The 18167-nt window shown below is 41.2% G+C and overlaps 1 protein-coding gene across 28 annotated transcripts in view; it reads right to left on the reverse strand.

Moving 5' to 3' along the window:
- Neb (nebulin) overlaps positions 1-18167 on the reverse strand; it is a 195811-nt gene that overhangs the window by 75748 nt on the left and 101896 nt on the right. For 27 of the 28 annotated variants that reach the window (XM_076569469.1, XM_076569465.1, XM_006974245.4 and 24 more), the window contains 16 exons: positions 17128-17235; positions 15143-15454; positions 13500-13703; positions 12197-12301; positions 11947-12054; positions 11148-11459; positions 10316-10519; positions 9428-9532; positions 8425-8532; positions 6926-7237; positions 5990-6193; positions 5297-5401; positions 4566-4673; positions 3345-3656; positions 1162-1365; positions 628-732 (listed from right to left, as the gene is read on the reverse strand). In XM_076569469.1, the coding sequence (XP_076425584.1) occupies positions 628-732; positions 1162-1365; positions 3345-3656; positions 4566-4673; positions 5297-5401; positions 5990-6193; positions 6926-7237; positions 8425-8532; positions 9428-9532; positions 10316-10519; positions 11148-11459; positions 11947-12054; positions 12197-12301; positions 13500-13703; positions 15143-15454; positions 17128-17235 (2916 nt within the window). The remainder of the gene's footprint in view (positions 1-627; positions 733-1161; positions 1366-3344; positions 3657-4565; positions 4674-5296; positions 5402-5989; positions 6194-6925; positions 7238-8424; positions 8533-9427; positions 9533-10315; positions 10520-11147; positions 11460-11946; positions 12055-12196; positions 12302-13499; positions 13704-15142; positions 15455-17127; positions 17236-18167) is intronic. The other variant, XM_006974275.4, reaches the window with a different exon arrangement.

The raw sequence follows: 18167 nt of genomic DNA on the forward strand, positions 1-18167 counted from the left end.
CTTCAGCTCAATTTTGCTAGTTTAACCATTACAGAGGTTTTACGTGTTTGAGTTTTTCTTTCCAGGATAGCCTTTTCACTTGTCTAGGACTGATAGTGCATATTGTTCAAGAACATCAGGTCTTCTGAATGTGAAAACTATCTTCTTGTAGTTAGAAACAAGTGAAATAAAGTAGTAATTTGTCACCCCTCCAAGGTCTTCATTTTCTATTTTAAAGTCAGATGGACAGAACTATCAGAAAAGATTACAGCAAAGGACGGTTCAGAGTCATCATGTGCATCATCTCTGCATTGCTAGAGAATGTTACATGTCAAAAACGATGGTGCCTGGCTAGTAAGTGCCTGAGACATATATGTATCACGTATATTTTAATGGCTACATTCTGTATTGATTGTGGTAGAAAGACTCAGAAATAACAGTAATCAATTCTCTCTCCCTTTTGTCCCGTGGCTACTGGCTCACTAGTAACTAACTGGCTTGGTTCCTAGGCCTCGGGGGCCAGGGATCTGCTCTGCTCCTCACTGCTGGCCAAGTGCTCGCAGCAAGGGGTTCTCTCCCTCCTTGTCTACATGGGCACTTCCCTGGTCCTGGAGATGGACCGGCTGGGTGACTGAGTGTGATACTTACATTGCTCACATTAAGAGCGTTTGCTCGAGCGAGGTTAATTTCAGGTGTGTCTGGCATTATATGGATGGAAGTTTTATCTTTGTCCCAAACTTCTCTGTATTTTGGCTATGGAAGAAACAGAAATAAATAAATAGATAGATAGATAGATAGATAGATAGATAGATAGATAGATAGATAGATAGATAGATAAACAGATATCGTTTGACAGTTTTTTTTTTCTAGTTTCAGTGAACAACTTGTAACTATTTTTTTGGTTCTGATCCAGGATCTTTTCATATTCAGATAAAGATTTTTTTATAACCTTTACATATAAGTTACTCAAATTTGGTAAGAAAATTATATTAGTACTCTTAATTAATATTTTAGGTCTTAAAAATAGCCCAAACCAAAACAATGCTATTAATGCTGCTTACATTTATCAATATTTTTCCGAAAAACAGATGGCCAACGTAACTTATTATTTCATATTTTTTGTTTATCATCATTTGTAGCTTGAATTTAATTTCAATGCATAGAAAAACAATAGTGACTCACAATACTAATATTTTCAGCATTGGACTTGGCAAGGACAACTTCAGGTGTATCCACAATGCTTGTGTACTTCAGTTTCACTACGGGGGTCCGGTAGACACTGTCACACAGGATCTCCTGGGCATTTTTGACTCTCAGCACTTCAGGAGACCCTTCTGGCATCCAGCCAATGCCACGCAGCCATTCCAAGTCAGCTTTGTAGATGGCCTGGGGGAGAAGACACAGTTAAGTAGATACAGCATTGTCTTTTTCTGATTGAGATAATAAAATAAGGGAGCCATTTTCTTTGTGTTGTATTTTCTTTTTCACAAGCAATGGTGTAAAGGAGCACTAGCTTGTCATAGTCCCCATACACAGAAGTGTTTCATTTCAGTGTTTCTGTACTAGAGGTCTACACTATGTGTACGTGTGGAAACAGCCCTCCACTCGGGCATATACGTGGATGATTTATGACCGATACCTAGCTAATCATCCCTCTAGCCAATGTGGAGTTTCAAAGCAATAAAAACGGCTCTCCACTTGACCAGAATGACCCTTTCAAAGTTCTCAGTTCAAAGTCGGAGCCACTGAATCCCCCTCATATAGCTCCTATAGGTCTCAAGACGAAGACCAAAGACTTCAGCATGGACTCTGGATTGGTACTAGTCGCTACCTTCTCTTCCAAACTCCTCCTAATCATTCTCTCTGTGTCCTGACCACACTGGCTGTCCCCGAGTCTCTGTGTGCCCCCATCACCTTCATAAGCCTGCTAAATCAGCAGTTCTTCCAAGGAATGTCCCACTTCTCTTTCACAGTGCCACAGAGGACGCTTTCTCAGCATTCTCTTGCCACGGGCACTCCCCCGTTAGCAGTCTTTCTGCACCACTGTGGACTCCCTCAAGCCAAGAGCCACGTCTTGCTTTTTCTTCATTACCTTTTGTGTTAATACAATGCATGGCACATGGCATATTTAATAAGTATTTTTAGAGGGATAATTAAGAATTCAAAAACCAACTGCACAATTTTGGCATTAATTGAGTTTTCTTTATCTAAGATAGTCCCTCTCTTCCAACTGGGATCTGGCATATTCTTGATTATCATACCACATATAAAAGATAAGCAGATAAAATTGTTCTATTGTTAAAACACCAGCAATTAATATAAAGAGCCATTGCTTAGAAATGATATTTTAATAACTAGTTATGGAACACAAATGTCAAGCTAAAATGGGAATAAGAGAATGAAAACACTAGAAAAATTTCAAAAGAAAAATCTTAAAATAAGTCAGCTTCAAAATTCACATTTCTGTGTCTCATTTTTAAATAATGTGATTTAAATGCATGCCTCAATATACTAATGCAGTTTATTCTAACACTAGCCTGCATCTGCCACTAGGCAACTTAAGTCATTTTATAGGCATACTACCTTTAACAAGTCATTCAATATTTAATAAGCATCTCTTGAAGAATAAGGAAACCAGCTGGGTGGTGGTGGTGCATGCCTCTAATCCCAGCACTAGGAAGGCAGAGGCAGGCAAATCTCTGTGAGTTCGAGGCCAACCTGGGCTACAGAGTGAATTCCAGGACAGGCATCAAAATTACGCAGAGAAACCCTGTCTCAAAAAAACAACAAAACAAAACAAAAAAGGAAACCAAGTCCAGAAAATTAAAAGAAGGCATCCATTCTACACCAATAATATATAACCTTGGACTGGAAAGAGGGGGCAGTGGTTAAGAGCACTGGCTGATCTTCTAGAGGACACAAGTTCCATTCTAGCACCTACATGGAAGCCATAAAGTATGAATCAATTTTAAAAATGTCTTGGCTAAGATAAACACCCTGACGCCAAGAACATTTTATTCAGGGAAATAGATGCGTCTAGAGCATGTCTCTAATCTTTGAAATTAATCCCAAGGAAGACATCTCTATTGTTCTTCAATATACAGCTGAAGGACCATGGATATTCTTACACTGAACAAGCCATAAATGTTAAATAAGCTAGTAAATCTTTAGAAAAATTCTGTTGGCACCTTACCAATGAAAATTAGAACCTCCTGGACAAATCTAGCCATAACAGAGTCGATCAAAATATCTGTCAAAAGAGTAGAGGGGTGTGCTTACATGGGGGGAGTTAGTCAGGCTTTCTAGAGCGCTGTCGGGAGTTAGCATGCCGAGCGGTGGAAGGCTTTCTTCCCAGGAACACTTACATCACTCTGCAGGTCATAGGCCTTCCTGGCTTGGATCACATCGTTCTGGTCGGGGAAGCAAGACCACTGATGCAGGTACTGCCGATAATCCACATTGCTTGCTAATGCCTGGCCCTCCTTGGCAGCATTGATGGACACCATGTCTACTGGGATGGAGATCTTGGCCTTGTGGTCATTGTAGGCTTTTTTGTACAGCCTGTCATTTTGCATCTTCAACACGTTTGCTGCCCAAACCAATTTCGGGTCTTCCTTGGCACTGGGACATCCGATGTAGTGGCCTTTCTGCTTCTCATAAGCAGTCTTGTACAGATACTGGGAAAGGTGGGCACAAGAAGAAAGGTAAGTTTTTTTCAAGCTCGCTTTTCATGAAGACAACATTTTTTCACTGACAACAATTCCCACCTCCTTTGGGTCAGTTTTATTTTGGACACTATTTTTCTCTAACTTCATGCTATAATTTTTTTTTTTTGCACCTTCTGCTACATCAATTTTCTTTCTAAAAGTATATGTCTGTGGGCACTCTGAAGATAAGAACTGTCGCCTGGACATCTCTCCCTTCAAGCCTCGTCAGTGTCTCCCAGACTACAGTCACTGTTTGTTACCTGCGGATGTTTTATCATAAACGACCACAACCCTAAGCTCTTCTCTATCATGTTACATGAAATTAATTGCTTAGAGTTATTTTTAAATTGTAAACTTATTTTAAAACTAATTTTTAAATGTATAACATATAAATACAGGAGAATCAGCATCTCTGTTACATTAAAACAAATTTCAGTACATTTTAAATTAAAATTACTTTTAAAATTAAATTTACATTTTTAATTAAAATTAAAATTTTATAATTAAAAATTACTTGTCTCTGTACTGCCTAAAATTATCTCAGGAACCACAAATAGTATATGTGTCACTCTTTGTGGTAATAACAACATTTTCTATGTTCATTAACCCAATAAACCTGTGTTCTTGTGAATCAACTGATGTTGAAAAGATATGGGGGGAGAAATTTTGTACATAAATATAGGAATTATAGAACTAAGAGCAGGTGAAAAATCTTCTTAAATCACCATACAAGTTGTTCTGGAATTTGGAATTTTAAAATAACACACTAGGCAAAATTACTGGCATTCTACTCTAATAGAATCCCTGAGGAATTAAGTCAAATTCCCCATGTGTCTAGGAGTCAGTGTGTGTTGAACCTGGACAAGGAAGAGCTCTTACATCACTGGCAATATCCCGAGAAGCCTTGGCATGCTGGATCCCAATGGCATCTGCACGGATGTCATAACCCGTCATCTTGACATCTTCCCAAGCCTTCTGATAGTGTTTCTGCAAATGGGGATTGCAATGCCACAGTAAGTCTGAAGAGGGAGTTGCTGAGTCGGCATTCTGAGCAAGAACCGCTGTTAGCAGTACATGGCATTTGACAGTGACAATAAAATACTACGTGTTCGTACTGATGGTAAAGAAATGAACTGCTGCTAACGATTCTGCTGAACATAAGTCATCTCAAGATTTATAGGACAGGCCAGTTTCACACTGAATTTGACTTTCAGCACATTTTCAATGGTTTTTAGTAAAGGGATCTCCAATATATATATATTGTGACAGAAATTTTAGAGACAGCCATATTAAAAAAAATCACACAACTAAACATTGGTTGGCTTTTAAAGGAAAAAATAATGATGGTTCACTTAAAAGGGAAAACCAAGCATTACGCTACAAATGTTTACACTATACTTTGCTTTCTTTTTGAGAAACCATTGCCTTTTCCTTTACAACAAGGATGTATCTCTACACTATAAAAAGCAGAGGGAGACATACAAATTCCTAGTGTCTTAAAGACTAGAAATAGTAGGGCTGTGCTTTTTGCACAACTTTTGTTGAATACACTAAGGAAAGCTGTGGTAGATAGAGAGCACTCTGTGAAGCAACTCCTGCAAGCATCTTACGTTGCTAATCTGGATGGCGTTGAGTTTGGACTGCAACATCACTGGTGTGTCAGCCGGCACATTCACGTTCGCCTTCTCTTTGTCCCAGGCATCGCGATATAATGGCTGGTAAATGTGAAGAGAAACAGTATGGCAGGTTAGAAAGTCATTTACCACATGAATGTGTGTGTGTGTGTGTGTTTATTTACAAATACCAAACAACTTCATGAACAACATGAATAATGCATGCGTAATACAATCTAAGTTTAAATATGACAGTAAACATTCTTGTCCAATTCCACATGCAATTATGTGACCCTTAAGTCTATATTACAGGCAATTTCTGATAAGAGACAATGCTAATTAGGACTTGGCTTTCTTAGCCAAAATAACCATCATGACGTGTAAAGATGAGACTGCCCCTGGACTTCTCAGCCAATGTCATCATTGAGCAGCCGTAAATCAGTGACCATTCTGTGGTTATAGTATTAAGTAGTATTTTAGTTTGCAACTTCAAATGCAATTAAAATGTGTGTCAGAGTTTGGACGCAGTTGTTTTGACCCAAGATGTAACAAATACAGGGACTGCCTCTGAAGATCTGGACTCAGCTGTGCCCCAGATCTTACTTCCTGTGATTATTGGCAATCTGAAGTTCACAGTCTGAATTCCCCTTGACTGAAATTTATCCTGGAAACACAACCACACCAGCTTACCTGACTGATCTGCAGGGCATTGGTCTTCGCCAGGACCACTTCCGGAGTGTCAACAATGCTGGTGAATTTGTAGGCCTCGGGCCTTATACGATACAATCTTTCATTCAAAAGATTCTGAGCATTCTTCACTCTCATCACTTCCACAGAACCCTCTGTCAACCATCCGATGCCCTTCATCCATTCCAGGTCTGACTTGTACACATTCTGTGTGGAGGAGAGAAACACACAGCAGGAAGACTCAAGTTAGCCAAGAGCATTTGATACTAGAAGACCACACATAACCCCTACTTACATCAGCCAAACGGCATTGGGATTCAACTTGAATCTTTGCATGCATGTTCTATCTCTGGCACTCATCTCTAGGAGAGGTTTGTGGTCTCCTGTGGGAACTGGAGCATAGCTCACAGGTAGCACTTGGTGGGGTGACTGACAGCAGTGGGTGGAGCAATAGATGGCAATGGCACATAGCTTTGTTTTTATATTGGGGTGAGTTTTTGTGCTCACTACTTCAAGTCTGTCTCCCATGAACCACTGGGGATAAAAGCTGTAGGAATATTAGGGAAGGAGCCCTTTAGGAAATACCTCTATATTATTTTCTGCGTGTGTCAATTAAGTTAAACCAATGTCTCCTTATGCTTCTATCTGTTTCTGAAATTTAGACATCTGGTCATGCAAAGGTCCGAACAGCGGGACCAGAATTTTCCTACTTAATTACACAGAATAAGAATAATTTTTTTTTTTTTTTATCTTGGTGAATAGGATCCTGCTACAAGAATCCTTCACAAGATAGAAAACGTCAGGACAGCTTCTGTTGTTACCCTGGGCTGTCCAGAAGGCCTTAGGTCTTAGACGAGTGCTGTCTAAATGATGCCTCTAGACCATACACTACACTTAAACGCACACACTCCGTCTCCCCGGAGGCTGTGACATACGCACATCGCTCTGCAGCTCGTAGGCTTTCTTAGCCTGGATCACGTCGTTCTGATCAGGCAGGCACGTCCACTGGTGTAGGTAATTGCGATAATCAATGTCGCTGACCAGGACTTGGCATTTCTTGGCTTGAACAATTGACATCATGTCCAAGGGTGTGTTGTAAATTCCTTTAGACTTCTCATAGGCTTTCTTGTATTCTCTGTCACTCTGGATCTTGGCAGCATGTATAGACCATACCAACTTGGGGTCATCTTGCAGGCTGCGGAAACCTACATGGTGGCCTAGCTGCTTTCTGTAACCTTCTTTGTATTTGTACTAAGACCATGGGAAAAAAAAAAAAAACAGAGAAAAAGACATTTCTTTTAAGTTATTTCAGAATCTTAATCTTAATGCAAATTGGCTCAACACTGGAAGTTATTATATATTTCAGTCTAAAGAAATCAGGACTAGTTTAGGCAGATGGATAAAACAGGAAGAAAATAATATGGTGAATTAGAATAATGTAAAAAGCTAAAATTTCTGAGCAATCACTACTTAGACCTACTACAAGAGCTTCAGATTTGTGAGGTTCATCCATACCAAACTGACAAGTTTTTTTAAAATAGCTGAACAGTGGCAGTTACAATCACAGTTAATTCTCACAGTGTTGCGGTGAGGTAGGTCCTACCCTATCCTATAATTCAGAAGAAGATGGCACAGTGTATGTAATAAGGGTGCTGGGTAGGTGAAGGGCTCAGTCAGACAGACCTCAGGGCGCTGCAGGGACCTCAGGTAGGCAAGAGTTGTAGGCATGGTTTTAGAGACTGGAAAAAATATACATTCTTCATAAAGCAAGATCACTGGTTTTAAACAGGAAATGACAATAGACCCATGGACAAGAGCCTCTGTCTGATAATCTCTGGTAGAGGGGGGAGATGGTGCCCTTTTCTTTCTTGTGTTTGGACAACCTGGAAATATTTGGATCAAATGAAGAGAATTGGGATTAAGGTATAGGTACTGGTGGCTAAGAGGTGAACAGGAGGCCTGGGGAGGAGAAAGCAGCTATGTGTACAGATAAGGTGAAGCGAGGAGCCAGAGAAAGGAAGGCGTGTTTAAGGTTTGGAGCTGGGAGAAGGGGACAGCTTGGAGGATAATCATGTTACTGCTAGTGAACTTCAAATTAGCAGGAAGTGAACTTGAAAATGGTACTAAAATATTATACATAAGCCTTTAGCACAAAGTATTTTATATAAAATATGATTTCAGTCTTAAGTGTTGTATAGAATGATCGTCATTCATACTGTGGAGAATGCCAGAAATATTTGGGGGTAAAATGACACGGTATTGGTTCCTGAACTTTTGCCCCCAAATTTAAAATCATCTTCATGTTGCCGTTACCAATAAACAATGTACAGGACAGAATGCAACTGTTTGCATGGATTAAAAAAAAAGAAAATGGGATTATTGAGACAGTCTATTTGTTTATGGAGGAGAAAACCCCAAAGCAGACAGAAGGAACTTACCTCACTGGCAATTTCTCTGGAGGCTTTGGCATGCTTGATTTCAATGGCATCTGCTCTTAGGTCATAGCCTTTCTGCTTGGCTTCATCCCAGTCCTTTTGGTAGAGTTTCTAGTGAGCCAGAGCACAGGTTTGTTTAGAAAATGAAAACAGACTCATAGTAAGCATAACAGACATCATAATCCATAATGTAAAGGCAGTGTAGGAAAAACATGCACTTTGCTGTTGGATGCTTGCTCTGTAGCAGAGAATACCTCTGATGTAAAACTTAAAGCTAAGCATCTAACAGTACCAAGGACCGAACATTTATTTTCATTACAACTTGGCGTGCATTTGAAAATATCTCCCTTCCCCAGTACATGGAGACTTCAGATTGAATGGTGAAACCAGGGATGCTTCATTAAGGTCCAGGAAGACCTGCTAAGCTTTACCTTTAATTTTGCCCTTTAACTCAGAGTTTTCTGTTGAAGGAATATGACATTATCTCATGTTCTTTGAATCTAATTACAATTTTTTCTTTGCCTATCACTTGACTTTGGAATCAGAAGACCTATGATGACAGTTGACACTGTTGAGCATGGAGGCGCTTGGCCAGGTTTTAATTATTTCCAGGAACACATAAGGAATTAAGCCACAGTCATTGGCTATGGGGAGATGGTTTCAAGGCTGAGGACAGAACACCTACAGTCTAGACACTCAGCCATGCATCTACGCAATGTTTTTGTTTTGTTTTGTTTGTTTTTCAAGACAGGGTTTCTTGTAGCTTTGGCTGTCCTGGAAGTTACTCTGTAGACCAGGCTGGCCTCGAACTCCGAGATCTGCCTGTCTCTGCCTCCCAAGTGCTGGGATTAAAGGTGTGATATGATAACCTGTCTATGATAACCTCTTAAGAGACAGAACTTCCATCCATGGATACTAAAGAAAAAAAAATCCAGCACCAATATCCTGGGCATTACTCATTAGCTAGAAGACAGAGGCTTTTGCACTCCATGCGTATCCCTCTTACGTTGCTAATCTGCAAAGCATTGATCTGGGCCTGCAGCATGGCTGGAGTGTCCAAGGGAATGCTGATGTTGGTTTTATCTTTATTCCAGGCTTCCTGATACAGTCTCTGTGGACAAAAGGAAACATAACTTTAACTCAGCAGCAGAGAATGGACAGCTGAAACATTAAGCCTCAGCAACAATTTTAATCTAAAAGCAAATGTTTCTCTATGTGCTTGTAATGGCTGATTTGATGCTTTGGTGAGCAGGCAGTGGTATGCAGACATATTGCCTGACATTATTCAGTAGACTTCAAATGACACAATGTGCTCTCCATTGTGTGGACGGGCCTCACCCACCAGTTGAAGGCTATGCTACCCTCACCTCCCCCATTCAGAAGGACTTCTGTAAGCAGACCACCCATAACATTGAGCTGTCACTCTTCCCCGGGTCTCCAACCCTCTAATCTATCTTGCTGATTCTGTAACTGCCAACCTGTGTAATCTCATGATCCAATTTCTTAAGATTGTAATCTCTTCCTACATATACATTTATAGAAAGATCACACTGGATCTGTTTCTCTGCAGAATCTTGATTCAATGCTACACTGTTACATAGTATTATGTCCCATGCCTTGGTACTAATAAGAGTTCAATATTTATGTCCTTGAATTGCTATGGAGTGACATCTTCCACGTTAGTGCTTCAAAGTCCCCGTGGGAAGGGAAAGCCACCTTTCCCCTATAAGAGTTCTACTTCCAACATGACTGAGTTAAACTAGTTAAGAGACCCTCAGACCTGCCCCCTCATTGGAGTTCTTTGAAGCAAACAGTCTGTTCCCTCAGCTCTTCTTGTCTTTTTCTGAGCACTGAATCCAGAAACACAAAAGCTTAGTAGTTGGATGGTTCTTACCTCACTCATTTGCAAAGAGTTGGCTTTTGCCAGGACAACTTCTGGAGTGTCGACAATGGAGGTGAACTTCAAGGCTTCCGGTCGTGTCCTGTACAGTCTTTCATTCACAAGGTCTTGAGCGCCCTTCACTCTGGTCATTTCTACGGAGCCTTCTGGCATCCAGCCAATGCCACGCAGCCACTCCAGATCTGCTTTATACACACTCTGCCAAGATGTCAACCACAGTGTTCTGATGTTAGTTAGACATACCCTCTACTGGCTGAAAACCCAAGGGTTTGAGGAGAGAGGTGGAGAAGCATGGGGGATGTTGGTACCACACAAGGAAGAACTATGTTCTTACAGGGTCCAGGGTTTTTAATACTGATGACGAAAGTAATTTATGAAAGCATAGCTCTTTCTACGATCCATTAATATAATAGTATTTATGAATTCTACAATATAATGTTTGAAACGTTAAGACAGTTACATAACTGGGAAAAATGTAAAGGGAACTCTGGTTGAACCTCATTCCATTTTAACCCTGTGAAAAATGACTCACATGCTGCTCAGTGTCTTGGAACTGGTGATAACCATTTTAAAACGTTCAGATTTACTGTATCTGTTTGACTTGCCAGAAATTACAAATGGCATGAAAAATAGTTTGGAAATAAAAGATCCGACCTCAGTAGAGTGGTTCATCTCTGTACTTTGCTTGCCATGGTTTTTTTTATTAAACAGTGTGAATGATACTCTCCCCGGCCTGGGTTACTCACAGCCCACAGAGGCCCCAAGGAACAACTAATAAATATTCCTACCTCCTTATTCCCCCTCTCCCCGAGCTCATGTTACATACGTCGCTCTGCAGTTCATAGGCCTTCTTGGCTTGAATGATGTCGTTCTGATCAGGCAGGCAAGTCCAGTTGTGCAGGAAGTTGCGGTAGTCCACATCACTGACCAGAGTCTGGCACTTCTTGGCCAGCACCAAGCCCAGCATGTCCACTGGGCTGCTGAACTTGGTCTTCCACTTCTGGAATTCCTTCTTGTACTCCCTGTCACTGTGAATCTTCCCTGCGTGCATGGCACACATGATCCTGGGATCATCTTCAACGCTCTGGGCTCCAATGTGGTGGCCTTTCTGTTTCTCATAGGCTTCCTTGTATTTGTACTAAAATGTCAGAAACCAGTTGAGAAAGCCAGGTTAAGATCACATGACATGCACAAGAATTTCAAACCTCAACTTTCTAATATTCTAGTATAATTTTTATGCTTTTCTACGATCATGAAAATAACTGGGCTGGAGAGTTGGCTCAGTGGTCAGAGGACAAGGTGCTATTCCCAGCTCACAACCTGTGTAGTTCTAGGGGATCAGATGCCCTCTTCTGGCTTCCTTGAGCCATTCACATGGTACACACACATACACGCAGACAAACACACACATAATATAGAATAAATTAAATTTAAAAGAATGTAATGATTGGTATATCTTCATTCTTGAGAATTTTCCTTGAAGCAACTTTAATTCCCAAATGTATTCTCTACAAAATGAGGAGGAGAGATCTGGGGAAATGCATGCAGAAGTAATTGCCAAGTGGTTCAATAACCAGCATGCTCGGCACTATGGAAAGTGCAGGGTCTGAAGGGAAGGAACTCACATCACTGGCAATGTCCCTGGAGGCTTTGGCACTTTTGATGGAAATGGCATCCTCTCTCAGGTCATAGTCCTTCATCTTTGATTCATCCCATCCTTTGGTGTACAGTTTCTAGGTAGGAAGTACAACACAACAGAAAACGGAACTGTTTTAGAATCCCAACAGGCCACGCCCAGGGAAGACATTGTTCAGGTGGAAAGACATTTTAACGGCTTCTATGGAAACTTAAACGCCACCCGAGGGCCTCTCTTACCTGGCTGATATTGGCAGAATTGCTCTTGGCCAGCAGGATTTCAGGAGTGTCTGGCATGACGTGGATGGAGGCTTTGTCGGCATCCCAAGCTTCTGTGTATAGATGCTGTGGAGAAGGAGAGATCAAACCTTCTGCTGAACCCAGTCATGTTAGTTATTATCAACTACAGTGTATTTTACTACAAATAGAGCCTTTTTAGGGTGGTAAACAGTAAAACATGGTGACAGTGAAACAACTCGAGTGTGGCCTGAGAACTCTCATGAACCAATATGATGGCCTAATTGTGAATCCTTTTCACCCAGTGAACCATGAGCTTCCTCTTAGAACTTCTGGATTGGCTACACAGGCATGACATAGCAGAGGTGGTACATAGAGAAGTCAGCCTCTGGAGGAAGCTCAACCCAACTTCCTGTAAGATGAGAGCTCCTGGGAAGGGTGTGTACACTTCACACTCCTGTTTAAAGGTGGGTTAACAGTGTCTTTAAATAGTTGGTTATTTAAAGGATTATAATATGTAAAATGCCTTGAGTCATAGTAGATTCTCTCTCTCTCTCTCTCTCTCTCTCTCTCTCTCTCTCTCTCTCTCTCTCTCTCTCTCTCTCTGTTCTTCTTTGTGGTGTTCTTGATGGGTATGGTGTAGTGTAAACAAGTTTCTGGAGTTTTATTCTGCAAACTCTAGAGTTTTATTTCTGAGAGCTCAATTTCTAATTTCTTCGAGAGCTCACTCTCACTATCAGAATGACTGAAAGACATCCAGGCAGGGTTAGGAGAACTTATGTAATTTCCACTCAACCTAAAATGTGAATGCACCAGGGTCTACTGATTTGGTAAAGGATGAGCAGATAGATGGGACTCTGCAGAAAACAGTCTTCTATCTCGTGTGATAATACTGCAAGTGATGATTCTGGCTCAGTTTCAAAAGTGGATTTTTATAGCCTAAGTCGGCAGAATCAAAGAGGCAACTAAGCTGTTGTATGAAACATGGACCAAGAAACCCAGGGGCCTCTGTCTGCTCCACCTGGGCCAGTGTTCCACGCAGAGGCAGGTCACAGCTGAGCAGGGCATGTGCAGTGGTGTAGGGAGATCACCCCAGGCTCGGCTTTCACATGCACACAGGATTAGAGGGCACAATTGGAGAAACGCAGAGGAGGCTAGCTAGAATCCCTGCAGTCATTTCGCGGGAGGCTGCAGAAAGGGGCGCCTTCCCAATGGTTGCTCCCTGGCTCATCTGGCCTTTTCCCACCTCGCAGGCCAAGCCCATGGGAGGTCTGACTCTGGTGGCAGAAACCCACTAAGGACTCACCTTGCTCATTGTGATGGCATTATTCTTTGCCAGGACAATTTCTGGGGTGTCTGTGATACAAGTGAACTTGAGCTGGTCTGCAGGCTGACGATACTTCCTGTCACTCAGGATTTCGCCCGCTCTCTTCACCTTCTCAACCTCGACAGAGCCAATGGGAACCCATCCAATGCCTCTCAGCCACTCAAGATCAGCCTTGTAAACAGCCTAAAGACGGAAGTGTTAAGCAATCCGCCATTACCAAGTCATCCTGGTATTTGACTTTGAACACATACAAATAACTACTGAATTGTATTTGTGTACAATTTTAGGAAGATCCATCTTTGTTTAAAACAGCTTATCAAATACCTTGTCCCTGAAGTTGGCTGATGTTTGCTGTTTTTCTAGGACCCATAAAATCTCTTCAACATTTGATTTCAGTGGAACATAACAGCATTAGGGACATTACTTCCTGACTGCTGGAAGAAAGGTGCTTGCTGTCTAATGTGGCACTCACACCTCTTCATGTGGGAATCATCCTCTTGGAACACAGTGGGCCTATCCTGTCCCGTAGCAGCCTTCACAGATGGTTACATGGTAGACACAGTTATGTGGTGAATACTACCGACCAACCACTTGTGAATAAATACGCTTTCTTGTGCAAATAGAAGTAGTATTTTCACATGATTTTATATATATATGCTTCTAAATCATACTTTTTCTTGCATTTATTCTAAGTCTTTTTTACTTGTCTTGGAATTCATTTTTTTTCATTGACTTTAAATAATCAGCTACAAGAGAACTCTTCTTATAAGTAAGGTCAACATTTTCTTTTGATGGTTTTTTTGAAGACCATTTTCCCCCTGTATTTTTACAATACCATTACTTTTACAATTCTTCCAAAAGCAACTATTTAGTCAGAGCCCAATCAAAACAAGAAGCTACTAAACCAATAAGGAAGTGTCCCTTGTGTGTTTTAGGTCACTGTAACATTTCAGTTTCCTAGAAATTAGTTAAACTGTGCATGACTCATTCCTAAGCATTCATTCACAATTGTTATTACTGATGCTTCATATAAGAAAAGTGAGTCAGTAAAAGGATGATGCAATCAATCTAACTGGAAAATTAGTTTGCTTTAAATTAGGAATTCTGAACCTGTCATCAGTGAACCTGGACATAACTAAATCTAACATCCATATTTTTATTAACATTTAACTGAAACCTAGCATTCAAGCAAGTAAAAGTATGAGTAACAGATTACAGTACTATTAATACTACATGTGTGTTAGTCAGCAATAAGTGTTAAGGATACTGTTATATTACTGCAGATGTTACAGACTTCTTAAGAAATTTATGCCCTTCACATGTCTTGGGAATTAGTTATTATACCCAGAACTAGACATTGTATGTATGGCTGTAACTATTTAATGTGTTAATAAATATGCGTATTATCAAATCTCAGATTTGGTTTAATATTTTCATAAACATTCTCAATATGATTGGTTTCCTTTGAGCCCAATGCTTACTTTATATATTTCATAACACTGTCTTGCAAAGGGGCTCATGGGTTTTTATCACACTTCCCAAAGATTGCATGACACTGAGAATTTAAGATTTCCCCACTAAACTGTTTGAACACACAGCTGAAGAATATTAGACCCACTCACATCACTTTGCAGGTCATAGGCCTTCCGCGCCTGAATGACATCATTCTGATCAGGCAGACATGTCCATTCATGTAGAGGATGCTTGTAGTCTATGTCGCTTACAAGGATCTGGCACTTCTTGGCCAGCACCACCCCTAGCATGTCCACCGGGCTGCTGTACTTGGTCTTCCACTTCTCAAAGTCCTTCTTGTACTCCCTATCACTCTGGATCTTGGCCACATGTATGGACCACATCATTTTGGGGTCATCTTTGATGTTCCGAGCCCCAATGTGGTGGCCCAGCTGCTTGCGGTAGCCTTCCTTGTACTTGTACTGAAGAAAGAAAAGGTATGTAAATCTGATGAAAAGAACACACACTACTTCTGTCTATATTCCCCATTATTATCACATAGAACAAAGATATCTATCACCTACCCCATTTATAAAACAGGGTCCTGATGGTCATAGTCCATCACAGTTTGTAGCAGGACTGAGCCTAGACTGAAGGGCTCCCTGTATTTTGTATCCTGCCTTCTCTAAACTACACTACCAAGTATACACTGAATTCCTTAGCAAGAAAACATATAGTGTTTTTTTAAAACCATTAACACTAAAAATATTTTAGAATATCTCTCTTTTTGTTAGACCTTAGAATGAATTCCTTGGTCAAGGACATGCATTACATCTAGGCAGAGTTTATGTGTCATGGAACTATTCTCTTTATTAGCCCATCAACATCACCAATATTTTGCCAGGAGAATCATTCCTTGGGGTTTAGAATCTTTTGACTTTTAAAGTTCAAAAACAACATATCATGGCCCACTTGACCATGAGAGGCAGAGAGTGGGCGTTCCCAGCTTAGCAGTTGAGAATACTGTGATAATTGAAGGAAGGGTCAGCTCAAGGTCTGGGACTGGGCTTGTGTATCAAGGAGGTGGCTGGGTGCAGAGGACACAGACACTCTCTGAAGGTGTTTCTTATTCATAGAAAAGGAGAGAAGGGAGGGATGAACGCTGAGAAGTCCCACTTGCTTCCCAGTTTGTCAGCTCCTAATATGGACTTCTTACAAGAGAAGTTCAGAGAGAGTTACAAAGGATGAAAACTCTAAACCATGCCCACCATCCAGCCATGGCCTCCATCCAGCCTTCTTCCATGCCCCAGTAAATACATGGAAACAACAGGGAAAAGATCATACCCACATTGGTAGAGTTTATCTGTAGTGCCAGTCAATGGAATTTCATAAATACCTGGATTAACTAGTGCCCAGTTTCTGAGGTTCAAAAATAAAATATGGACTGGGACACAGCTGGGTGGCAGAGTCGTCACCTGGGTTCCATGCCCAGTACCAGAAAACAAATCAGCAGGTCTTTAAAAACAATTACTGCTTTAGAGACTGAACCAGCAACCAGGGAACCTGCACAAGACTGACCTAGGCCCTCTGCATGTATGTGACAGTTGTGTAGTTCGGTCTTCTTGTGGGGCATCTAACAGTGGGAGCAGGGGCTGTCTCTGACTCTGTTGTCTGCTTTTGGGATCCTTTCCTCTTACCAGATTGCCTAGTCCAGCCCTAGTAGGAGAGGAGATGCCTAGAATCACCTCTACTGGATATACCACGGCTGGTTGATATCCATGGGAGGCCTGCCCTTTTCTGAACAGAAAAGGAGGAGTGGATGGGGTTGGGGCAGTGTTGGGAGGAACTGAGAGGAGAGGAGAGAGGGGAAACTGTGGTTGGGATGTAAGAATAAATAAATACAAAACAAACAAAAACCCAAACAAAAAATTGCTGTTTTAAAGAAACAGATGGTCTTTATCTGACTGACAAGCATGACAGGCAGGGGTCAGTTCCTTCCTGCCCTTCACACTTTAACTCTGTGTAGGAGGGGAGCCCCTAGAGGAGGGTGAAACTTGGAAGTGCAAGCAAGTTCTGGAGAGAAACGCCCTGCAAGCTCCCATGTGACAACATTTTTACAAAAGAAACGCTTCTTCAGAAACAAAAATCAACTTACGTCACTAGCGATCTCTCTGGAAGCCTTGGCTGCTCGGATGGGAATGGCATCCAGGCGCAGGTCATAGCCTTGCTTCCTGGCCTCCTCCAGCGCCACTTTGTAGAGTTTCTGTGGAAAGAGTCCTTAGTCACCACTCTCTTCAGAAGAAATGAAGCTGATTCCTGCTAAATTTTTTTGTCCTCACTTCAGTTAAAATGAATCCCCTGAATGTTCTGGTGGCTTCAAAGGTAATTACGTTTCACAGGCCACAGATGCTCTGGCATATGTTTGAAACATCAGGTTTTCCTGACTGATAAATCTGAAAACAGTTTGGGGGTGCATCAACACGTGGTTGCAAAAAATTTATTTTCCCAAATGAGTGCATATCAAAATCCAACGCTTACTAGTGCCTCGGAATCTTAAAAAATGCCATCTTACTATGGAAGGAGAAAGAGTAAGGAAGTGTTTTAAAATAGAATATATTTGATTTTATGAAAAGCCCAGTGGATATGGACTACTACAGTGGCCCATGATTGATTTGGAATCATGGCCATTATGAAAATATTTCTACAGACAGAGACGAACAGATGAACATCTGTAGTAATATCAAATGAAAAACAGTGAGAGAGCAGAGAAACTCAGCTTTAGATCAGGGTCTGAGAAGACTTTGTTCTAAGAACTTTCTCCCCATACCAAGTCCTTTGACATTCAAGTCCCTTATGTGAATGGGGTTCAGTAGCTTATATGCATCCTTCTGTATGTATCTCCCTTTTCAAGTCTTGAACAAGCTCAGGCGGGTCTGGACCCAGAGCATGCTCAACCTCACGAGCCTCCTGCCTCAGCCTTTCTTCTGAGTGCTGGGATTTACAAACATGACCTGCTTTGCCTGACCATCCTAGATATGTTGTAAATCGTCTCCAGGCTACTTATGATACACACTATAACATAAATGTGTAAATAGTTACATGCTATATGATTCAGCGAACAACGACAATAAAAATCTACGTTCACTTTCAGAATGGGTCCGGTGTTCTCGAGTATCTTGAAGCTGGGTGTAAATC

This window comes from Peromyscus maniculatus, chromosome 4 (genome assembly GCF_049852395.1).
Source record: "Peromyscus maniculatus bairdii isolate BWxNUB_F1_BW_parent chromosome 4, HU_Pman_BW_mat_3.1, whole genome shotgun sequence".
Classification (NCBI taxonomy): domain Eukaryota; kingdom Metazoa; phylum Chordata; class Mammalia; order Rodentia; family Cricetidae; genus Peromyscus; species Peromyscus maniculatus.